This window comes from Aythya ferina, assembly GCF_964211825.1.
Source record: "Aythya ferina genome assembly, chromosome: 1".
Classification (NCBI taxonomy): domain Eukaryota; kingdom Metazoa; phylum Chordata; class Aves; order Anseriformes; family Anatidae; genus Aythya; species Aythya ferina.
The window spans coordinates 206,753,652-206,772,294 of NC_140296.1; the positions used below are offsets into that span (position 1 = coordinate 206,753,652).

General features: G+C 68.3%; 3 protein-coding genes across 4 annotated transcripts; 1 reads left to right on the plus strand and 2 right to left on the minus strand.

Annotated features, from left to right (window-relative positions):
- Nucleotides 1-184: 184 nt before the first annotated feature.
- LMF2 (lipase maturation factor 2) lies at nt 185-7,493 on the minus strand. The gene is made up of 14 exons (XM_084529346.1): nt 7,335-7,493; nt 6,990-7,243; nt 4,086-4,114; nt 3,744-3,940; nt 3,393-3,571; nt 3,165-3,303; nt 2,737-2,871; nt 2,517-2,622; nt 2,251-2,347; nt 1,941-2,123; nt 1,579-1,747; nt 1,392-1,503; nt 1,073-1,181; nt 185-977 (listed from the first exon to the last, which is right to left on the minus strand). The coding sequence occupies exons 1-14, from the start codon at nt 7,429-7,431 to the stop codon at nt 639-641; spliced, it is 2,145 nt and encodes a 714-aa protein (XP_084385472.1). The 5' UTR covers nt 7,432-7,493; the 3' UTR covers nt 185-638.
- Nucleotides 7,494-7,533: 40 nt separating this feature from the next.
- NCAPH2 (non-SMC condensin II complex subunit H2) lies at nt 7,534-15,627 on the plus strand. The gene is made up of 21 exons (XM_084529361.1): nt 7,534-7,662; nt 8,643-8,874; nt 9,217-9,318; nt 9,729-9,784; nt 10,999-11,074; nt 11,520-11,591; nt 11,719-11,798; nt 12,191-12,342; nt 12,689-12,784; nt 13,024-13,124; nt 13,226-13,297; nt 13,464-13,530; nt 13,612-13,719; nt 14,132-14,185; nt 14,284-14,354; nt 14,438-14,537; nt 14,614-14,679; nt 14,794-14,867; nt 14,987-15,088; nt 15,167-15,316; nt 15,396-15,627. The coding sequence occupies exons 2-21, from the start codon at nt 8,767-8,769 to the stop codon at nt 15,531-15,533; spliced, it is 1,845 nt and encodes a 614-aa protein (XP_084385487.1). The 5' UTR covers nt 7,534-7,662; nt 8,643-8,766; the 3' UTR covers nt 15,534-15,627.
- On the minus strand, nt 15,623-17,586 carry SCO2 (synthesis of cytochrome C oxidase 2). 2 transcript variants are annotated; one of them, XM_084529386.1, is made up of 2 exons: nt 17,261-17,586; nt 15,623-16,622 (listed from the first exon to the last, which is right to left on the minus strand). In XM_084529386.1, the coding sequence occupies exon 2, from the start codon at nt 16,613-16,615 to the stop codon at nt 15,788-15,790; it is 828 nt and encodes a 275-aa protein (XP_084385512.1). In that variant the 5' UTR covers nt 16,616-16,622; nt 17,261-17,586; the 3' UTR covers nt 15,623-15,787. The 2 variants fall into 2 exon arrangements, with proteins under 2 accessions (XP_084385512.1, XP_084385513.1); XM_084529387.1 differs by having other exon boundaries at nt 17,281-17,585.
- Nucleotides 17,587-18,643: the final 1,057 nt, after the last annotated feature.

Genomic DNA, 18,643 nt, shown 5'->3' on the forward strand with positions numbered 1-18,643 from the left:
CAGGGCCCCAGGCCACCAATAAACCTGCTTGGCACGCAGCGCGGAGCTGGACGCAGCCAGGGCACAGGGCTGGGAGAGCCCCCTGGATGGGGTGGGAGGGGGGCGCAGAGGGACCGAGTGGGGTCAGCACAGCCCCCATTTCCTCCCCCCCAAACCTTTCTGGGGTGAAGGAGAGGCCTGGGGCTGGAATGTCAAAGGCTTTATTTAGAAAATCATAGCAAACCCCTGTGCGAGGGGAAGCGCGGTGCGGTCAGACCCCCCCCCGGCACGGGGCAGCGGGGGCACACGAGGCACGGGGCCCCTTGTGGGCACACGAGGCCGCGATGCAGCTGCCCCCCCAGCACCGCCCCTGCCCCACGGGACGGCCGGGGGTGGGGGGCAGAGGGGCAGCCCCCGCTGGGGGGCACGGGGAGGCCGCCCCCACCCGCACCGCTCCGTGAAGGCACTGGCAGGGAGAGCGGCGCGCTCACCCCGGGGCGGGGGCCGTGACGGCAGGGGGGGGGGCTGTGCCCCACCAGGACCCCCCCACGGGGACAGAGGCAGCGTCGGGCGGCCGGGGGGCGCAGAGGGGGGGGCCCGGAGCCAGCGGCATCATCCGGTGCCTGGAAGACGGGTCCTGGTGGCGCCCGGCGCTGCTGCTACTTCTTCTTCTTGGTGCCGCGGGGACCCTCGCCGTCGGCCGCCCCCCGGGCTCGGCCCTCGCCCTTCTCCTCCCTGTCCTCCTTCCTCCTCACCTGCCCGTTCTTCTCGCCGCCCCCTCGGTCCACCGGGTCCCCCCGCTTGGGCCCTTTGTGGCGGGCCGGGGGTGTCCCCCCCCGGTGCCGGCGGCCGAGGGCGCGCAGCAGGGCGGCGCTGGCGGCGCCGAGGTACAGGGACCACAGCACGGCCGGGGCCGACAACGGGAGGCTGAGGCGCCGGATGGACTCCAGCAGCCAGGGCAGGAAGGTGGTCGCCGGGCGCTTGGGGGGCGCCTTGTCCTGGGGGGGGGCACGGGGAGAGGGTGAGCGGCACCCCACGGCCACGCAGGGGGGGCACAAACGGGGCTCAGCGGGGTGCGGGGTCAGGGTCTGACCTTCAGCCCGTGCTGCGCGAGGAGGTTCTCCAGCGTGGGGTCGCCCAGAGACACGGTGGGGAAGAACTCCTGGACGTGCTGCCGCCGCCACCACCGCGTGGCCCCCTCCCTACGGGGCAGGGGATGAGTACCCGGGGGGGACGGGACCCCCCCCGCAGCCCCACGGCCCCCTGGAGCCGCGCTCGGGGTCCCGGTGAGCCCCCCATCCCCAGGGCTTGCCCCCGCGGCTGCCCAAGGACAGGCACACGCACGTCGGTGCGGGGTCACCCCCATGGTGGGGGGCAGGGGGGGCAGTGGGGGGTGCCCCCACCCAGCTCACCCGGTCTCGGCGCTGCCGGTGAACCAGTACTTGTAGAGCTGGGCGCGGATGTAGGTGGGCGGCTGCGCGCTGAACGGGTACTTGGCCTCATCCAGCTGCACCAGGCGGATCACTGCGGGGGCGCAGCGTTACGGGGGCCGCCCAAACCCCAGCCCCAGCTCCCCCTGACCCCCCCAGCCCCTCTCACCGTCCTTCTTGCCCTGCAGCAGGCGGTACACGAAGCTGGCGAACCAGGGGCTGCTGCTGTGGTGCCCCAGGGCCGCGAACCACATCTGCCAGTCCAGACGGGGCTGGTGCGGGGCCACCAGCGGCGGGGCCACGCTGACGTTGCCCGGCTTGTACATGAACTCGATCTCCTGCGGGCAGGGCGAGGGGCTCAAGTCCAGCCCACAGCTCCCCTACGCTCCCCCCCGTCACCTCCAGGGGCCGTGGGATGAACGAAGCCCCCCCAGCCCACGGGGACGGCCGGGTGCCCCAGCAGCGCCAAGGCAGCGGGGTGGGGATGCTCGGGGCTGGCTCCTCAGCCCCGTCCCAGCCCTGGGGGCTCACCGTCCAGGTCTGCTTGTCGTAGCTGCCCTCCAGCACCACCTCGGGCCGCCCCCCGACGCCCGTCATCCTGCGGAAGAGCCCGTAGGAGTTCACCACCTGGAAGCGCTCCACGGCGTTGAACATGTGGTGGATGCCGGGCCACAGCTTGCCGTTGGACTCGTAGTCGATGTAGGTGAAGGGCACCTGGGCAGCGCGATGGGGGGGGGCTGCAGGAGGCATGGGCAGAGCCCCCCTGCCCCGCTGCTGCCTGCCCACAGCCCCCAGCCCCAGCTGAAGGAGCGGGGACCACCCCCGTGCCCCCTGAGCTCACCAAGCTGACCGCGAACACCCCCACGGCGGCCGTGGCGAAGACAGCCCACTGCAGCAGAGCCCACAGCTTCCAGAAGCAGCCACGGACACTGATGCACCTGTAGGGGGTGAGATGGGGGGCTCAGACCCGCACGGCCCCCCCAGGCTGCGTGTGCATGGCGTGGGGACGGGGACCCGGGTGAGCCCCTCCGCAGCCCGGCTGGGAATTGCACCCCAGGGCGCAGGGCCCCGCGGGACGTGGTGCAGCAGGAGCCCCGCGGCACTCACCGGTACAAGGCGGAGAGGATCTCCCAGGACAGCGAGAGGAAGCCCACCCCGACCAGCGGCAGCGTCACCGTCCGCAGCCACTGGGTGAACTCGTGGTAGGTGAAGGCTGGGGCAGGGGGACAGCACGGGGTCAGGGCTGGCTGCGGCACCCGTGGGAGCAGCCGGGCCCTGGGAATGGGGACGGGGATGGGGACGGCCACCCAGTGGGGCCGGGACGTACCCACTTTGGATTCCAGCACCTTCTTCTCCCAGTCGATCTCCAGGCCGAAGTGCTGGACGCTCCAGTAGAGCAGCAGGGCGTAGGCAGCCAGCTCCAGCAGCGTGGAGAGGAAGGCGAGGAGGCTGGGGGGCCAGGCTGAGGGCGGGGGGCAGCTCAGCGCCGGGCCCTGACCCATGGCACGCAGCAAACCACGAGCCCAGCCCCAGGAGCCCACGCACAGGGGGGCAGGGGCAGCGCCCAGAGCACGGCCCCGCACCCCAGGGGAACCTGAGCGCCCCGGGGGCGGCAGCTCGCTCAGCACCAACCCGGGGCAGCCACAATGACACCCCCCGGGGCCACTCAGAGCTGTCCCCCCCCATCCCACCCCCAACCCCACGAACTGCAGAGGGCACTGCGCCCCCAAAGGGGCCGTGAGCCCCCCGACTCACAGCTGGCGTGCTTCTTCTTGCTGCGCCCCAGCCAGTACGCCACGTGCTCCTCATCCAGCAGGGAGAAGGCCAGCACGATGGTGAGCGCGTTGAAGAAGTTGTAGTTGCCCGTGAGGATGATGAGGACCTGCAGCAGGACCTGGGCGGGGGCAGAGGCAGGGCTGGGGGCGTCACGGCACCGAGCAGCCTGCGGGCAGCCCCCTGCCACCACCCCAACGCCCCCCGCACCTGGCAGTAGAAGGCGAAGAGCCGGAGGCGGCGGATGGGGGCGAAGAAGAGCAGCGGGACGGCGATCTCGATGACGTAGGTGGCCACCACGCTGAGCTTCTGGAACCACACGGGCAGCTGGTGGGCGAACCAGGCGGCCGGCGTGGGGATGCACTGCGTCTCGTAGTGGTAGGTGAGAGCTGGGGGGGGGGCAGCAGGGGGTCAGCGGCGTGCCCGGGGGCAGGGGAGCAGCTCGGGGCGGGCAGCGCCGTGCCGGGGGCGCTGAGCGCGGTGCGTTTGCACGGAGCTGCCCAGAGCCCCACGGCTGCCCGAGGGGCATAACCCGGGGCTGGGGGATGTGCCCCCCCTCACCTGTGAGCCCCCACCAAGTGGGGCAGCGGCTGGTCAGCTTCACCACGCCGGAGGCGAACATGAGGCGGAAGAGCAGCCAGCGCACCAGCCAGAAGGTGACCCCGTCGTGGGCGCGCCACGCCGCCGAGCGCCACCTGAAGAGGCGCAGGGGGGCCACCAGCACCCCCAGGAAACCCGCTTCCAGCAGGAGGCTGTCCCTAAGGGCACAGCCACAGTCCCACACTGACACCCCGGGGCCGCGTCCCCGAGGTGCCGAGCGGGGACGGAGGGGACGGGAGGCGCGGAGCCCCCCAGGAGGGCCCTGCGGGGTCCGCAGGGTGGGCGTGCGGGCGGCTGACTTACCACTGGAAGTAGAGGAAGACCTGGCCTACCTGCGGGGAGAGCGAGCAGTGAGCGGGGCGGGGGGCTCTGCGCTGCGGGGTGTTGCCCCCCGGGGCCCTGCCCCGCTCCCTGCCCGCGTGGAGCCCCCCCAGAGCCCTGCCAGACCCGAGGCGCGTGGCATTGCCTCGGCACGCCGTGGCGCTGCGATGCCACGGAGGCAGCCCCGGGGTGCGAGGTGGAGGAGGGAGGACGGAGGAGGACAGGACACGGTGCCAGGAACCGCAGCCCAGGAGCGGCTCCAGGCACGGCCACGTGGCCAGCGGGAGAAACGGGGCAGCCTCAGCGGGATGGGGACGGGGACGGGGACGGGGATGGGGACGGGGACGGTATGGGGCTGAGCCCTGCTGCATGGGGCTGCCCCTCCTGGCACAGCCCCTGGCTGAGCCCCGCTTGCAGGCAGGGCAGAGGGGAGGAGGAGGAAGAGGAGGAGGAGGAGGAGGGCAAGGATTTTTCTGCAGATCACCTTAAAAGGGAAGGACGAGGGCCTGGCATGCAGGGCTGGGTGGAGGCTGCTCCGGGAGCCTGCACGGCTCCTGCTGCTGCCTCTCCTGGGGCAGGAACCAAAACAGGCTCCTGTCCTGCCCCCCTGGGACACGGCACGGACAGGGGCACCCCGGGGACAGGGGCACCCAGGGGACAGGGGCACCCGGGGACAGAGGCACCCGGGGACAGGGGCACCCCAGAACAGGGGCAGCCGCGCGTTTTGGGGTTGGAGCAGTGCCACGTGGCCTCCCCAGCTCCAGCAGCAGGCGCCCTGCCGGGGGGGGTCCTGGTGAGCTGCTCCCTGCTGGGTTTCCCCGAATTGGGAGGGAAGAGGAACCGAGAGCCCTGCCGCAGCTGAGCTGACACACGCACACAGACAGGGGCACGCACAGCTGGCACACACCCAGCTCACACGCACACACATGCACAGTTCACACCCAGCTCACACACACAAGCACACGCTCACAATCACAGCCATGCACCCAGCTGACACACACACACAATCACAGCCAGCTCACAGACACCGCTCACACGCACACACAGCACACAGGCACCCAGCTCACAGCCCCCCAGCTCAGCCATGCACACCCAGCTCGCACACACTCATTCACACACACTGACCCAGCTCTTACACACACACGTGCACACACTCACAATCACACACACACAAAGCTCACACACACGCACCCAGCTCATACTTGCACAGCTCACCCATGCACCCAGTTCCGACACCCAGCTCAGCCATGCACACCCAGCTCTCACACACACAATTACACACTGACCCAGCTCACACACAGACAATCACACTCTCCTCCCCCCCCAGCCCCCCCCCAAAAAAAACCCTGAGCTGCAGCCGCGCAGTGCCCAGCTTCAGGATTCTGGGACAGGTCCCAGTGCCAGTCTCGGTGCCAGTCCTGTTCCCATCCCCATCCCCATCTCCATCCCATCCCATCCCAATCCCAATCCCAATCCCAATTCCAATCCCATCCCCATCCCAATTCCAATTTCAATCCCAATCCCACCCCACCCCAATCCCCCCCCGTTACCTGGTACAGTGACAGGTATGCCACGTGCATGGTCCCCATCCCCATCCCACCCCCATCCCATCCCAGTCCCAATCCCAATCCCAATTTCAATCCCATTCCCCATCCCAATCCCAACCCCACCCCACCCCATCCCCATCCCAATCCCCATCTCAATTCCATCCTAATCCCCATCCCCATCCCAATCCCAATCCCATCTCCATCCCAATCCCAATCCTATCCCATCCCAATCCCAACCCCACCCCACCCCACCCCATCCCCATCCCAATCCCCATCCCAATCCCATCCTAATCCCCATCCCCATCCCAATCCCAATCCCAATCCCAACCCCAATCCCATCCCACCCCCACCCCAATCCCAATCCTACCCCATCCCAATCCCAACCCCAATCCCATCCCCACCCCACCAGCATCCCCATCCCAATCCCATCCCAACCCAAACCCAACCCCCCCCCCCGCCCGTTACCTGGTACAGTGACAGATATGCCACGTGCATGGTCCCCATCCCCATCCCCATCCCCATCCCACCCCCATCCCATCCCCATCCCCATCCCACCCCAATCCCAATCCCAATCCCAATCCCAATCCCACCCCACCCCACCCAACCCCAACCCCCCCCCCCCCCGTTACCTGGTACAGTGACAGATATGCCACGTGCATGGTCCCCATCCCCATCCCCATCCCCATCCCACCCCCATCCCATCCCCATCCCCATCCCACCCCAATCCCAATCCCAATCCCAATCCCAATCCCACCCCACCCCACCCAACCCCAACCCCCCCCCCCCCCGTTACCTGGTACAGTGACAGATATGCCACGTGCATGGTCCCCCTCCCCATCCCATTCCCACCCCCATCCCATCCCAGTCCCAATCCCAATCCCAACCCCACCCCAACCCCAACCCCAACCCCCCCCCCCCCCCCGTTACCTGGTACAGTGACAGGTATGCCACGTGCATGGTCCCCATCCCCATCCCCATCCCACCCCCATCCCATCCCAGTCCCAATCCCAATCCCAATTTCAATCCCATCCCCATCCCAATCCCAACCCCACCCCACCCCACCCCATCCCCATCCCAATCCCCATCCTAATCCCAATCCCAATCCCAATTTCAATCCCCACCCCATCCCAATCCCAATTTCAATCCCACCCCACCCCAATCCCACCCCAATCCCAATCCCATCCCCACCCCACCCCAATCCCCCCCCCGTTACCTGGTACAGTGACAGGTATGCCACGTGCATGGTCCCCATCCCCATCCCATCCCAATCCCAATCCCCATCCCAATCCCAATCTCATCCCACCCCAACCCCAACCCCACCCCACTCCCCCCCCGTTACCTGGTACAGCGACAGGTACGCGGCGTGCATGGCGGCGAGCAGGACGCAGTCCCTGAGCGCGGCGCTGAGCAGGGCTCCGAGTGCGGCGGCGGCGCCCAGCAGGCAGAGCAGCTCCGCGCCGCGCTCCGCCGCCAGCCCCGCGCGGGGGCTCAGCCACAGCAGCGTGGGCTCGGCCCCCAGCAGCGCCCGCAGCCCCCGCCCGCCCGGCCGCAGCGCCCGCCGCACCGGCAGGATCCCGTCGTGGCCGTACAGCCCTGGGGGGACACAACGGGGACACAACGGGGACGGGGTCAGAGAGGCGCGGGGTTAACGGGAGGGGATGGGGATGGGGAGGGGGCGCCGTACCGGGCAGCTGCAGGTAGAGCGAGACGAAGGCGGCGAGGTAGGCGGCGGCCAGCCCGGCCAGGAACAGCTCCCGGGGGCGGCGAGGCGGCTCCGCCATGGCGGGGACGGGACCGGGAGGCGGCGGGGATGGCGGCGGGGCGGGGATGGCGGCGGGGCCGTGACGGCAGCGCCCCGCGACCGGGGCCGGCGGAGGGCGGGAAGCGCCAAATGGCGGCGGGGAGAGAGCGGCGCTGAGAGGGGAGGGGGCGGCTACGGGACGGGACCGGGATCGGGATCGGGATCGGGATCGGGACCGGGACCGGGACCAGGACCGGGACGGAGCGGAGCGGTGCGTGGCTGCGGGGTGCGGGCCTGCCGAGCGGAGCCGGGTCCCGGTTCCCGATCCCGGTCACAGGTTGCAGACCCTGTGCCCTGTCCCCGGTTCCCGATCCCGATCCCGATCCTGATCCCATTCCCCGATCCTGTCCTCGGTTCCTGCCCCCGGCCCCAGTTCCCGATCCCGGTCCCGGTCCTTGATCCCTGCCCCGGTTCCTGATCCCTGTCCCGGACCCCATCATGGGTCCCGGTCCCCATCCCAGTTCCTGATCCCGGTCTCGGTTCCTGGTCTCCCATCCCCGGTCCCCTGCCCCATCCTAATTCCCAGGCTCCTGTTCCCAGTGCCCTGCCCTAGGTCCCTGTTCTGGTTCCTGGTCCCTGTCCCTGGGCCCCGTCCCCATCCCTGGTCCCACCCCCAGTTCCTGATCCCTGCCCCAGTCCCCATCTCGAGTCCCAATTCCGGCCCCGGTTCCCGATCCCAGCCCCGGTTCCTGATCCCAGTCTCAGTTCCTGGTCCCCACCCTGGGTCCCAGTCCCCTGCCCCTGTCCCCATCCCCAGGCGCCCGTTCCCAGTCCCCTGCCCCAGGTCCCTGTTCTGGTTCCTGGTCCCCAGCCCCAGTCCCCGGTCCCCATCCCTGGTCCCACCCCCGGTTCCTGATCCCTGCTCCAGTTCCCAGTCCCCTGCCCTGGTTCCCAGTCCCGGTCCCTACTCCAGTCCCGGCCCCACTCCCCAGTTTGGGTCCTGGTCCCAGTCCCCGGTCCCAGCTGGTGCCCCCCGGCTGTGCCCCGGTGACACCCGCACCCTGTGCAGGCCACGCTGTGCCCCGGTGCCCATCCCAGTGCCCATCCCAGTGCTCAGCCCCCATCCCAGTGCCCATCCCAGTGCCCGTCCCAGTGCCCATCCCACCCGCCGGGGATCCCGAGGTAACACGCAGCCTTCCTTTCTTCCTCCATTGGGCTCTGCCCCGTGCCCGCCGGGCTCCTCACCCCCAGCTCTCACCTGCCGGAGCCCCGGGGCCGCCGCTGGCTTCGTGTGACTGCAGCCACCCGCTGCCACCGGACCCCGGGGGAGGCCACCGGCCCCCGGCGGCCTGAGCCCCGCCACCGAGGAGCCACCATGGAGGACGTGGAGTCGCGCTTCCTGCACCTCCTGCAGCCCATCCGCGACCTCACCAAGAACTGGGAGGTGGACGTGGCCGCGCAGCTCGGGGAGTACCTGGAGGAGGTGAGGGGGGCGCGGGGGGCTCCTGCCCCTGCCCCAGAGCAGGGCGGTGCCGTGGTCGCTGGGCTGTGCGGGTGGACGTGCGGGGTGTGAGGTCCAGCGTCGTCTCACGGCCGTCCCTTCTGCGTGCCCCCTGTTCTCAGGGGTGCCTTCCCTACAGTGCAGCCACAGAGGAGCTCCTCGTGCTGCAGGGAAAAGGGGAACGGGTTCCCTCTCTCCTCGTTACATCCCCAGGGTGTCACGTCAGGCAAACTGCTGCAGTTCTGACTTTTTCTTTTTGCAGCGCTACCCTTAAATCAGTCCGCAAACCAGCCCTTCATTTTCCTTCTCTTGTACGTTTTGCAGCTGGACCAAATCTCCATTTCCTTCGATGGCGGCAAAACCACCATGAACTTCATAGAGGCAGCTCTGGTTATCCAGGGCTCTGCCTGCATCTACAGCAGGAAGGTGAGCACGCCGGGGGGCACGGCCATGGCCTTGTCCTGCTCCTGGTCTTGGTCCCTCAGCTGGGGCTCCTGGGGCCGAGGCTCCCACAGGGGCTGCTTTGGGGAGCTGCCCTCAAGTTTGGGAGACTGGAATGTAATAACAGCCAAGGGGTTCAGAAGGTTATTGATCTCCCAAACTCCATCCCTTTATGTGTTGGGGTTGGCAGCCTGGAGAAAAAAGCAACAACCAACCTCTCTTCCCAAACCTGAATTCAAAATGGCTTGAATGGGAAAAAGATAATGAGATTGTCAAGAAACTGAACTCTGGCTGTCTGGGGATAAGGGAAGGGCTGTGGTCATCCTGGCATCAGCCAGAGGGTTTTTTTCTGGGAGCTGCTTTCTCTGTCTCTGAGCCTGGCCCCTGTGTTGCAGGTGGAGTATCTCTACTCTCTGGTGTACCAGGCACTCGACTTCATTTCCAATAAGAAGTAAGTAACGAGCCCCATCCGCTGGGAGGTGACCCTTGTAGGGGCTGGGGTCTTCCTGCAGATCCCACGGCTTTAGCACAACACACGGACGTGTCCCCTCGCTGCACAGCCCCTGTGTTGTGGCACGGCCCCGCTGAGCTGCGGAGCTCCTGCCGCAGCCATGTGCGAGCCCTGCTGGCACTGGGACGAGGCCGTGACCTGTCCCACCTACAGGGAGAGCCCCCGGGGCTCTGCCCCCGCTCAGCGCCACGCTGTGCTTTTCCTGAGCACCCCTCCCTCACGGCAATCCTTCCTTTTAAAAACAAGGCAGCCGATTGCAGCGGCAGCCCCAGGAGACGTTCTCTGGGGGCGAGGATTTCTGCAGGGACTCGGTTCTGTCTCGGGGGCGTGGGGCCGAGCTCTTCCCCCGGAGCATTTCCAGCAGCACCACGCTGGGGTTTTGTCACCCGGCTGTTGGGTAAGGAGAGGGCCGTGCCCTGCGCCCCTCAGCACGCCCCTCGGCACACGACGTGACCCGTGTGGCAAAGAGCCTCGTGATTTGTTTCCCCACCGTGGCAGGGAGCGGGGCGCTGCTCTTGCAGGCGCAGTTCCCAAGTTGTCTTGCACAAGTCGGCTCCTGCCAACCCGGCTTGAGTTCAGAACCTGGCTCCCACTAAGGAGGGGTCAGCTTGCGACACCGCTCTGTGTTTCTGTGCGCCCTCGGGTGGATTTTGTAAAACCTGAGGGTTTTGTGAGGCGCCTGGCACCAGAGGGTGCTGGGCTCGGGCAGCCCCTGCGGGAACCGTCCGTCCTCTGGCTCAGCCAGCCCCAAACCTCATCGGGAGCCTGGGGCAGGGCACCTGAGGGAGGCTCTGTTGGGGCTGCAGCACCGCGAAGCTGCTGCAGAGGTCCCTGAACATCCCCCAGAATTATCTCCACGCTTGCAGCGAAACGTTCTCCTCTTTCAAATTGAGCTCCTGAGCTGGGTGGGATGTTTTTGTTCAAGATAGGATTTACTAGATGGACTGAGTCCTCTCTTCCCTCAAGTCCTGATTCCTTTGCAGCCCCCCAGCACCGCCAGGACCGTGGGTGTCAGCTTGTCAGGGAACGAGCTGATGCCGTGGCTGTCCGTGCCTGTGTGTGCCACATCTGGGCCGGGGGAAGCCTGCTGCTGCTCTGCCCGAGCCTTTACCCGGTGCTGTGCAGTACCTGACCACGTTTCTGCTCCCTGACAGGCGGGAGAAGCAGCCCTGCTCCGTGGGGGAGGACGGCAGGGACGCCGACGCAACCTTCGGGACGGAGGAGGAGGAGGTGAGGGGACGCTGCGCCGTGCTCCCTGCTGCCTTCAGCCCCACGTCTGCCCCTCCTGCCCCCAAGCAGGGGCTCCCTGGGAGGTTTTTTGGTCACGAAACTCCTGTGTGGCCTCCCAGGGAAGGGATTTGCTGCCTCGCAGCCCTGCTGGGAGAGCTTGTCCCCTGCGCAGCACCTGGGGACCTGTCCTGTGCCTGAGCCTTCTGCTGGCACGGCTCGGGTCAGAAGGGACCCCAAAGGCCACCTGTTAAAGGGACCTTGAAAACCATGTGTTAAAGGGACCTTAAAGGCCAGCTCCTGTCCTGGCAGAGGCCCCAAACCCAGAGCTTTTCCCTCTGTTTGGTCCCGGCTGTGCAGCAGCAGCTCTCGGGCCCCACGGGGTGCCGTGGTGCGGCACGCCAGGCCCCGCTGCCAGCCGGTCACCACCACGGGCCTCTCTCTGCAGTTCCTCTCCCTGGACGACATCAAGGACACCAGCCAGGGCAGCGTGGACATGAGGAAGGACCAGCAGCCCAGCGTAAGGGAGCCTGCTGGCAGCCTTCTCATCCCCTGGGGCTGCGAGGGGCAGCGCTGCCCATGCCGTGCCCGCGCCTCCCGTCCGGCCCCCAGCAGTGGCAGCCACACTCCTGTTCTCGTCCCCGCAGGCTGTGAACATTGTTCCCCTGACCCCGATGTCTTTGGTGCCCCCGGAGGAGGCTGAGAAGAGGAACAACCCCCTGTTCAGGTGAGAGCCTGCCTCACTGCCTCCAGCGTCCAGCTGCGCCCCCAGCTCGTGCTGCAGTATGGCCGGGCTGTCCCTGTGCCGTCACGGAGGGAAGGGCCCTGTCCTGGTTAAATCCGGGAGGCAGGGAGGAGGAGGAGGAGGAGGAGGAGGAGAAATAATCCTGAGGGCTCCAGGAGCCCGCAAGGGGGCTGCTCCTGGTGCAGGGGGTGCAACGAGGTCGGGGCTGCGATGGGGAACCCAGGCAGAGCTCTGTGGGTTGGAGGAGCGTGAGGACAGCGGGTGGGGGCAGATCCCTCCTGGGGGCTGTTGGCCTGGGGGCGTCTCAGCCCCGCTCCCCCCATCTGGGGGTCCCCAGGGGGGCCCTGTCCCCCTGATGGGCCCGTTGTCCCCAGCCATAAAGGCGAGGTGCTGGCCAGCCGCAAGGATTTCCGCATGAACACCTGCACCCCTCACGCCACCGGCGCCTTCATGCTGGAGCTGGCGGGGCTCCTGCCCACGGGCCTGCAGGACTGGCACCACGAAGGGAGCGTCGGTGGAGCCGCAGGTACGGGGCCGGGGTGAGGGGCAGGAGGCAGCATGGAGCGGGGCTGCTCCGCTGGGATCCTTCGCTTGCCCTCTGCCTCGAGAGGCTGCGAGCTCTCGGCCCTGCTCCTGGGGGTGGAGGAGATGCGGCTCTGCCTCTCCTCTGCTGCCCTGCCTCTGTCAAAAACACCCAGACTGCCAGCACAGGGGCTGGTTAGGGTGGTTACTGCCAGCACAGGGGCCGGTTACTGCTGAAAATGGGGCATGGGGGAGACCTGGGGCTCCAGCCTGGGGAGCTGCCCCTGCCCTGCCACCACGGCCGCTCTGCATGTGGGGCCGCGGTGACCCCCGCCTCTGTCACCTCTCAGGAGCCCGGTCCTCGGTCCTCGGCGGCGGCAGGGAGCCCCTGCACCTCGGCGCTGGTGCGACGCCCGTGCAGGCACTGAACTTCTCTGAGGACGGAGGTGAGGTGCTGTCCGTGGGGTCTGTCCGTCCGTTCCGCCCTGCGTGCAGGCAGCTGCTGCCCGGGGTGTGCCGTGCTGCTCCCAGAGGTGCTCCCGTCCTCTGCGCACCCCCAGTTGGCCTGGGTGTCGTGATTTAAGGAGTAAAACTCCCCAGGGAAGCTCCCCCTCAGGCAGGGTGGAGAAGGGAGACCCCAGGAGAGGCCGTCCCAGCTCCTGACTGCATCCTGCTGTCCCCGTAGGTGCTGCGGGGCCGGACGACAGCGGGGACGACTTGCCCATGGTCCCCGAGGACAACGTGGAAATGGCTCCGGCTGCCGATGAGCACATCGAGGCGCAGAGGGTAGGGCAGGCAGGGTGTGGGGGGGCCCCGCAGCTCCTGGCTCCTGCCCCGGAGCCCGGCTGCCCGCGGCTCGCTGCTGCCTGACGCTTTGTGTCTGCCAGGGCGCGCCCCAGGCCAAGGGCTACGCGCTGCGGGAGCGAGCCCCTGCCCAGGACCCGCAGGAACACGTCAAGGTGAGGGCCTGGAGATGAGCCAGGAGGGCAGCAGCACTGCCTGGGTGCTGCAGGAAGCCCCAGGGTGTCCCTGCCCTCCCCACCCCGCTCTGTGCCGCGCTGGTGCCGGGGGAGCCGCGCGGCTCTGCTGCCCCCGTCCCGGCTGAGAGCTCGCTTCCTCCCCCAGGAGATGCTGGACCCGTGGCAGAGCCTGGACCCCTTTGGGGACTCCGAAGACAAACCCTTCAAGAAAGGTGGCTGAGGAGGGGCCGGGACACCTGCCTGCCCCCTGCCTCGCCGCTGCTCGCGTGTGGCTCATCCCCCTCTGCCTGCAGGGAGACCCTTCCTGGTGCCGCAGGGCCTGGACGACGTGGTCGGGAGCAAGCGGAAAAGGAAGGGGCCGAGGAAGCTGCAGGACTTCTTGAAGTGGTTCTCTGCCTCCTGTGAGTGTCGCGGCTCTGCCACCTCCCGCCCCGCCGCGGGGTCAGGGCAGGAGCTCTGACGGGAGGCCTCGGGGCTCCCTGGTGCTCCCCGTGTGCGCCCCAATTTGCCAGGTGGGGTGCGGGGTACAGCGGCTGCACCTCAGCACTCGTAGGGCTTCGAGGAGGGAGGAGCAGGTGGCCTTTTGGCTTTTTTATTTTATTTACTTTATTTTTATTGTATGAGTTGGAAGGGCCCCACAAGGATGGAGTCCAACTCCTGGCAGCACACAAATTTTGGGTCTAACCCAGAATTTTAGCCCAAGCAGGGCAGAGCTCTGCGCCCCACCGGGTGGTGCTGCCCTGGTGGGGCCACCAGGCACCTGCTAAGGGGACACTGACAGGGACACGGGGACTCCCCTCCTGCTTCCCGCAGACAGCGACGCCGCAGACGGCAGGAAAACGAAGAGGAAGGGGCCGACGTTCGCAGGTGAGTGGGGGGGTGACAGGAGGGGGGGCTGCAGGGGACCCCCCCCCATCGCTGCGGGGCCGTGGGGCGCTGAGGCCGTGCCCGTGCGGTGCCTGCAGACCTGGAGGTGCTGTACTGGAAGCAGCTGAAGGAGCGGCTGGCGGCACAGAGGAAGCTGCAGAGCAGGGCGGTGAGCGGGGACGGGGCTGGGGGGCTCGGGGGGTGGGTTTGGGGGGGGTCGGGGGGGCGCTGGGCTCAGCGCTGCCCCCCCAGAGGCCGCCCTGGGTGCTGCCGCTGGAGCGCGAGGAGGAGCCGGAGGCGCTGGGAGAGGAGCACGAGGATGACTTCGGGGGGGACGCCGAGGAAGGCCCAGGTACGGGTGGGGCCCCGGGGGGGGGCTGAGCAGGGCCTGGCAGTTGGGGTGCTGAGCAGGCCCCCCCTGCCCGCAGAGGATTTTCTGGAGCAGGAGGACATCCAGCTGCATGCCCCGGAGGTGGCAGTCGAGGGAGCTGCAGGTGAGTGCTTGTGGGGGGCTGTGGGAGGGCTCCCCCCGCTCAGCAGCAGCCCAGGGGGGGCCTCCCCTTCCCCGCTCAGCACCGGGGGGCTGGCACCACGCTGCCCCCCCCCAGCACCACCCTGCCCTCTCACAGGTCCCTGCGACTTGGACGCGCTGAGCTACGAGGAGCTGGTGAGGAGGAACGTGGTAGGTGTCACACACCAACAGCACCCATGGGCTCAGGGCACCCTGCACGCCCTGCAACCCCCTGTCCCCGTGCTCCCCCTGTCCCCGTGCTCCCCCCATCCCCGTCTCTGCCCCCCCAGGAGCTGTTCATCGCCAACTCGCAGCGGTACGTGCAGGAGACGGAGCTGTCGCAGCACATCCGCCAGTGGGAGGAGAAGATGGGGCCGCTGCTGCAGGAGCAGGCACGTTGGGGGGGGGTTGGAGGGGGGCCGGGGGAGGCGTGGGGCCGCCCTGACCCCCCCCCTGTCCTCATCCCGCAGGAGGAACGGGCGGCCTTCGACATCCACAGCTACGGGGACCGGCTGGCCGCACGCTTCGGGCGCCTGGGCGAGTGGCAGCCCTTCCGCAGCCTGGTGGCGGGGCTGCCAGCCTTCGAGGTGTGCCGCTACATGCTGGCCTCCCTGCAGCTGGTGAGTGGGGGTCTCAGGGGCCGGGGAGGGGTCCGGGGGGGCTCAACGCAGCCCTCCCGACCCCCGCCCCTCTCCGCAGGCCAACGACTACACGGTGGAGGTGGCGCAGGACCCGGGCCTGGAGGAGGCGGTGGACACCATGCGGCTGCGGCTCCTGCGGCAGGAGCAGGCCCGCGAGCGCTTCCGCACCTACCGCGCCTCCGTGCTCTGCGACTGAGCCCCCCCGGGTCCTGTACAGCCCCCCCCTTGTGTACAGCCTCCCCCCGCAGTGCCCCGTTGCTCAGCAATAAATGCCCAGTCTCCGTACCGCCTGCCTTATTGCCTTGTTGTGCCACCCCCAGCCCGTCCCCAGCAGCACCCGGCTCCAGCACAGCCCCGTGGGGTTGGGGAGGGTCCAGTCCCGGTGCCGCAGCCCCCATTCCTATGGGGTCCACACCAGGGGGCTGCTCGTTGCCCCCTCCCCATCGGCACTCAGTCGGGGAGCGGCTCGTAGGTCTGCATGTGGCGCCGCACGCTGTCGGCGATCTGGGTGGGGGTCTTGGCGCGGCCGTAGTAGTCGAGGAAGAGCCCGTCGGGGCCCAGCAGGTAGATGACGACCGTGTGGTCCACGATGTAGTCGCCGTCCTGGTCCTTGGGGCCGGCGCGGGCGTAGACGCGGTAGGCGCCGCCCGCCGCCCGCACCTGCTCGGGGCTGCCGGTCAGCCCCAGCAGCCGGGGGTGGAAGTCGCGCACGTAGCGCGCCACGGCCGCCACGTCGTCGCGCTCGGGGTCCACGGTGACGAAGAGGGGCTGCAGGGGGGGCAGCGCCGTGTCGCCCTCCAGCAGCTCCACCGCCCGGCTCAGCTTCTCCAGCTCGTCGGGGCAGACGTCGGGGCAGTGCGTGAAGCCAAAGTAGAGCAGCACCCACTGCCCCAGGAAATCCGCCTTGCGCCGCGGCCGCCCGGTGTGGTCCACCAGCTCGAAGTCGCCCTGGCCCAGCGCCAGCGCCCGCAGCTCCCGCGCCCGCCGCCGCCGCCGCTCCTGCTCCCGGCGCGCCCGCAGGTGCAGCCAGGCCCCCGCCGCCGCGCCCCCCAGCACCGCCACCGCCGCCAGGCGCTGCCACAGCGGCAGCGGGGCCCGGCCCCCTCCTCCTCCTGGCGGTGATGATGATGATGACGATGATGACGATGATGATGATGATGATGATGATGACCCCCGGGACCTCCACGGCCCGCAGGAGGGGTTGGGGGGCGCAGGGGGGGCCCGGAGCAGGGCCCAGCAGCAGCGCAGGCAGCGCGCGGGGAGCAGGGACTGGGCCATGGCGGGGCTGGGGGGCAAAACGGGGGGGGCACGGTGAGCACTGAGACCCCAGTGCCCCCTGACCCCCCCCCGGTGCCCCCTGACCCCCCCCCCGGTGCCCTCTGACCCCTGGTGCCCCCTGACCCCGTCAGAGCCCTTTGACCCCCAGTGCCCCCTGACCCCCCCAAATGCCCCCTGACCCCCCGGTGCCCCCTGACCCCCTCAGTGCCCTCTGACCCCCCCCAAATGCCTCCTGACCCCCCGGTGTCCTCTGGTCTCCGGTGCCCCCTGACCCCCCCGGCGCCCCCTGACCCCCCAGTGCCCTCTGATCCCTGGTGCCCCCTGACCCCCCAATGCCCCCTGCCCTCCTCAGAGCCCTTTGACCCCCAGTGCCCTTTGACCCCTGTTCCCCCTGCCCCCCCGCTGCCCCCTGACCCCTCCGGTGCCCCTCCCCCCCGCAGCACTGACCCCTGGTGCCCTCTGACCCCCCGGTGCCCCCTGACCCCCCCGGAGCCCTTTGACCCCCGGTGCCCCCTACCCTTCCCGGTGCCCCCCCGGTACCCTCTGACCCCCCGGTACCCTCTGACCCCCCGGTGCCCCCCCGGTGCCCCCCGGCCCCCCCCCCCCGTTGCCCTTTGCCCCCCCCCAGCCCCCTCCGCCCCCCACCTGGTCCCGTTGCCGCTCACCGGAAGTTCCCCGCGGGAGGGGCGGGGCGGCCGCGCGCGCACGCGCAGTGCCCGCGAGGGGCAGCGGTAACGCCAGGGGGCGCCGCTGAGCGCGGCCGGCGGGGGGGGGCACCCACGTGACCCTGCAGCTCCCCATGTGACCTTGCAGTGCCTCACGTGACCGCGGCGCTGCCTGCGGGGGGGCCCGGGGCGCCGTTGCACAGCAGGGGTCACAGCCGGGGTCACAGCCGGGGTCACACCGCCATGGCACACCCGGTGTCACCCCCATCACACCCGGTGTCACACCCGGTGTCACACTGTCCCGTCACACCCGGTGTCACACCTGGTGTCACACCTGGTGTCACACCCATCACACCTGGTGCTACACCCATCACAGCCCATGTCACATCCAGTATCACACCCGGTATCACACCCAGTGTCACACCCGGTGTCACACCCATCACACCTGGTTTCACACCCAGTGTCACACCCAATGTCACACCTAATGTAACACCCATCACACTCGGTATCACACCCAGTATCACACCCGGTGTCACACCCGGTGTCACACCCAGGTTCACACTGCCCTGTCACACCCGGTGTCACACCCTTCACACCTGTTTTCACACCCGGTGTCACACACAGTGTAACACCCGTCACAGCCATCACACCCAGTATCACACCTGGTATTACACCCGGTGTCACACCTGGTATCGCACCTGGTATCACACTGCCCTATCACATCCGGTGTCATACCCATCACACCCGGTGTCACACCCGGTGTCACAGTGTTTCCCCCATCACCCCGTACTGACAGGCCGCTAGCAGACCCGTACCAAGCAGCACGCTGACAGTACCCACACCTGGGTGCTAATTAGTGTCCTCGTAACTACCTGCACCGCGCTAATTAACTGAAGCACGCAGCCCCAGGTCCCTGATAAGGGCATGACCCTGTCCCCGGGCACTGGGAGGGACTGGTGCTGGGGGGAGATGAGGCACAGCCAGCAGCAACATCCCCAGCGATGGCAGGGATGGGAGGATGGGGGCTCGAGAATGGGGGCTCGCTTAATTGCATTAATGATTTCTAAATAAAATAATCATTACTGAAGCCAGGAATGGCAGAATGGGGCTCGCATTAAACTAGGCGTCGCTGTGTGTCTGTGCTTACTGCCCTGCAGATTCACCAAAACAAGGCGTCTCGGGGCCCCTCACAGGGGATGGTTCCTGACAAAAACGGGGAACCTGTCCCAAAAAACAGCTGAGACCGACCCGGTGGGTGGGACAGGAGCCGAGGAGCAGCTGAGCCTGCACACAGGCAGGGGGCAGCCAGCGGTGATGAAGAGGAGGCATCGGCCTTCATCCCCATGGCCCCCAGCGACCACCA

Excerpts from the sequence above, each read along its gene's own strand:
- LMF2 (XM_084529346.1), bottom strand. The coding sequence starts at position 7,431 with ATGGCGGAGCCGCCTCGCCGCCCCCGGGAGCTGTTCCTGGCCGGGCTG. Across the intron at positions 2,623-2,736 it reads GGTGCTGGAATCCAAAGTGG|CCTTCACCTACCACGAGTTC; the intron begins GTACGTCCCGGC and ends CCCCTGCCCCAG. Across the intron at positions 2,348-2,516 it reads ATCCTCTCCGCCTTGTACCG|GTGCATCAGTGTCCGTGGCT; the intron begins GTGAGTGCCGCG and ends CACCCCCTACAG.
- NCAPH2 (XM_084529361.1), top strand. The coding sequence starts at position 8,767 with ATGGAGGACGTGGAGTCGCGCTTCCTGCACCTCCTGCAGCCCATCCGC. Across the intron at positions 11,592-11,718 it reads GGAAGGACCAGCAGCCCAGC|GCTGTGAACATTGTTCCCCT; the intron begins GTAAGGGAGCCT and ends TCGTCCCCGCAG. Across the intron at positions 12,785-13,023 it reads GAACTTCTCTGAGGACGGAG|GTGCTGCGGGGCCGGACGAC; the intron begins GTGAGGTGCTGT and ends CTGTCCCCGTAG.
- SCO2 (XM_084529386.1), bottom strand. The coding sequence starts at position 16,615 with ATGGCCCAGTCCCTGCTCCCCGCGCGCTGCCTGCGCTGCTGCTGGGCC.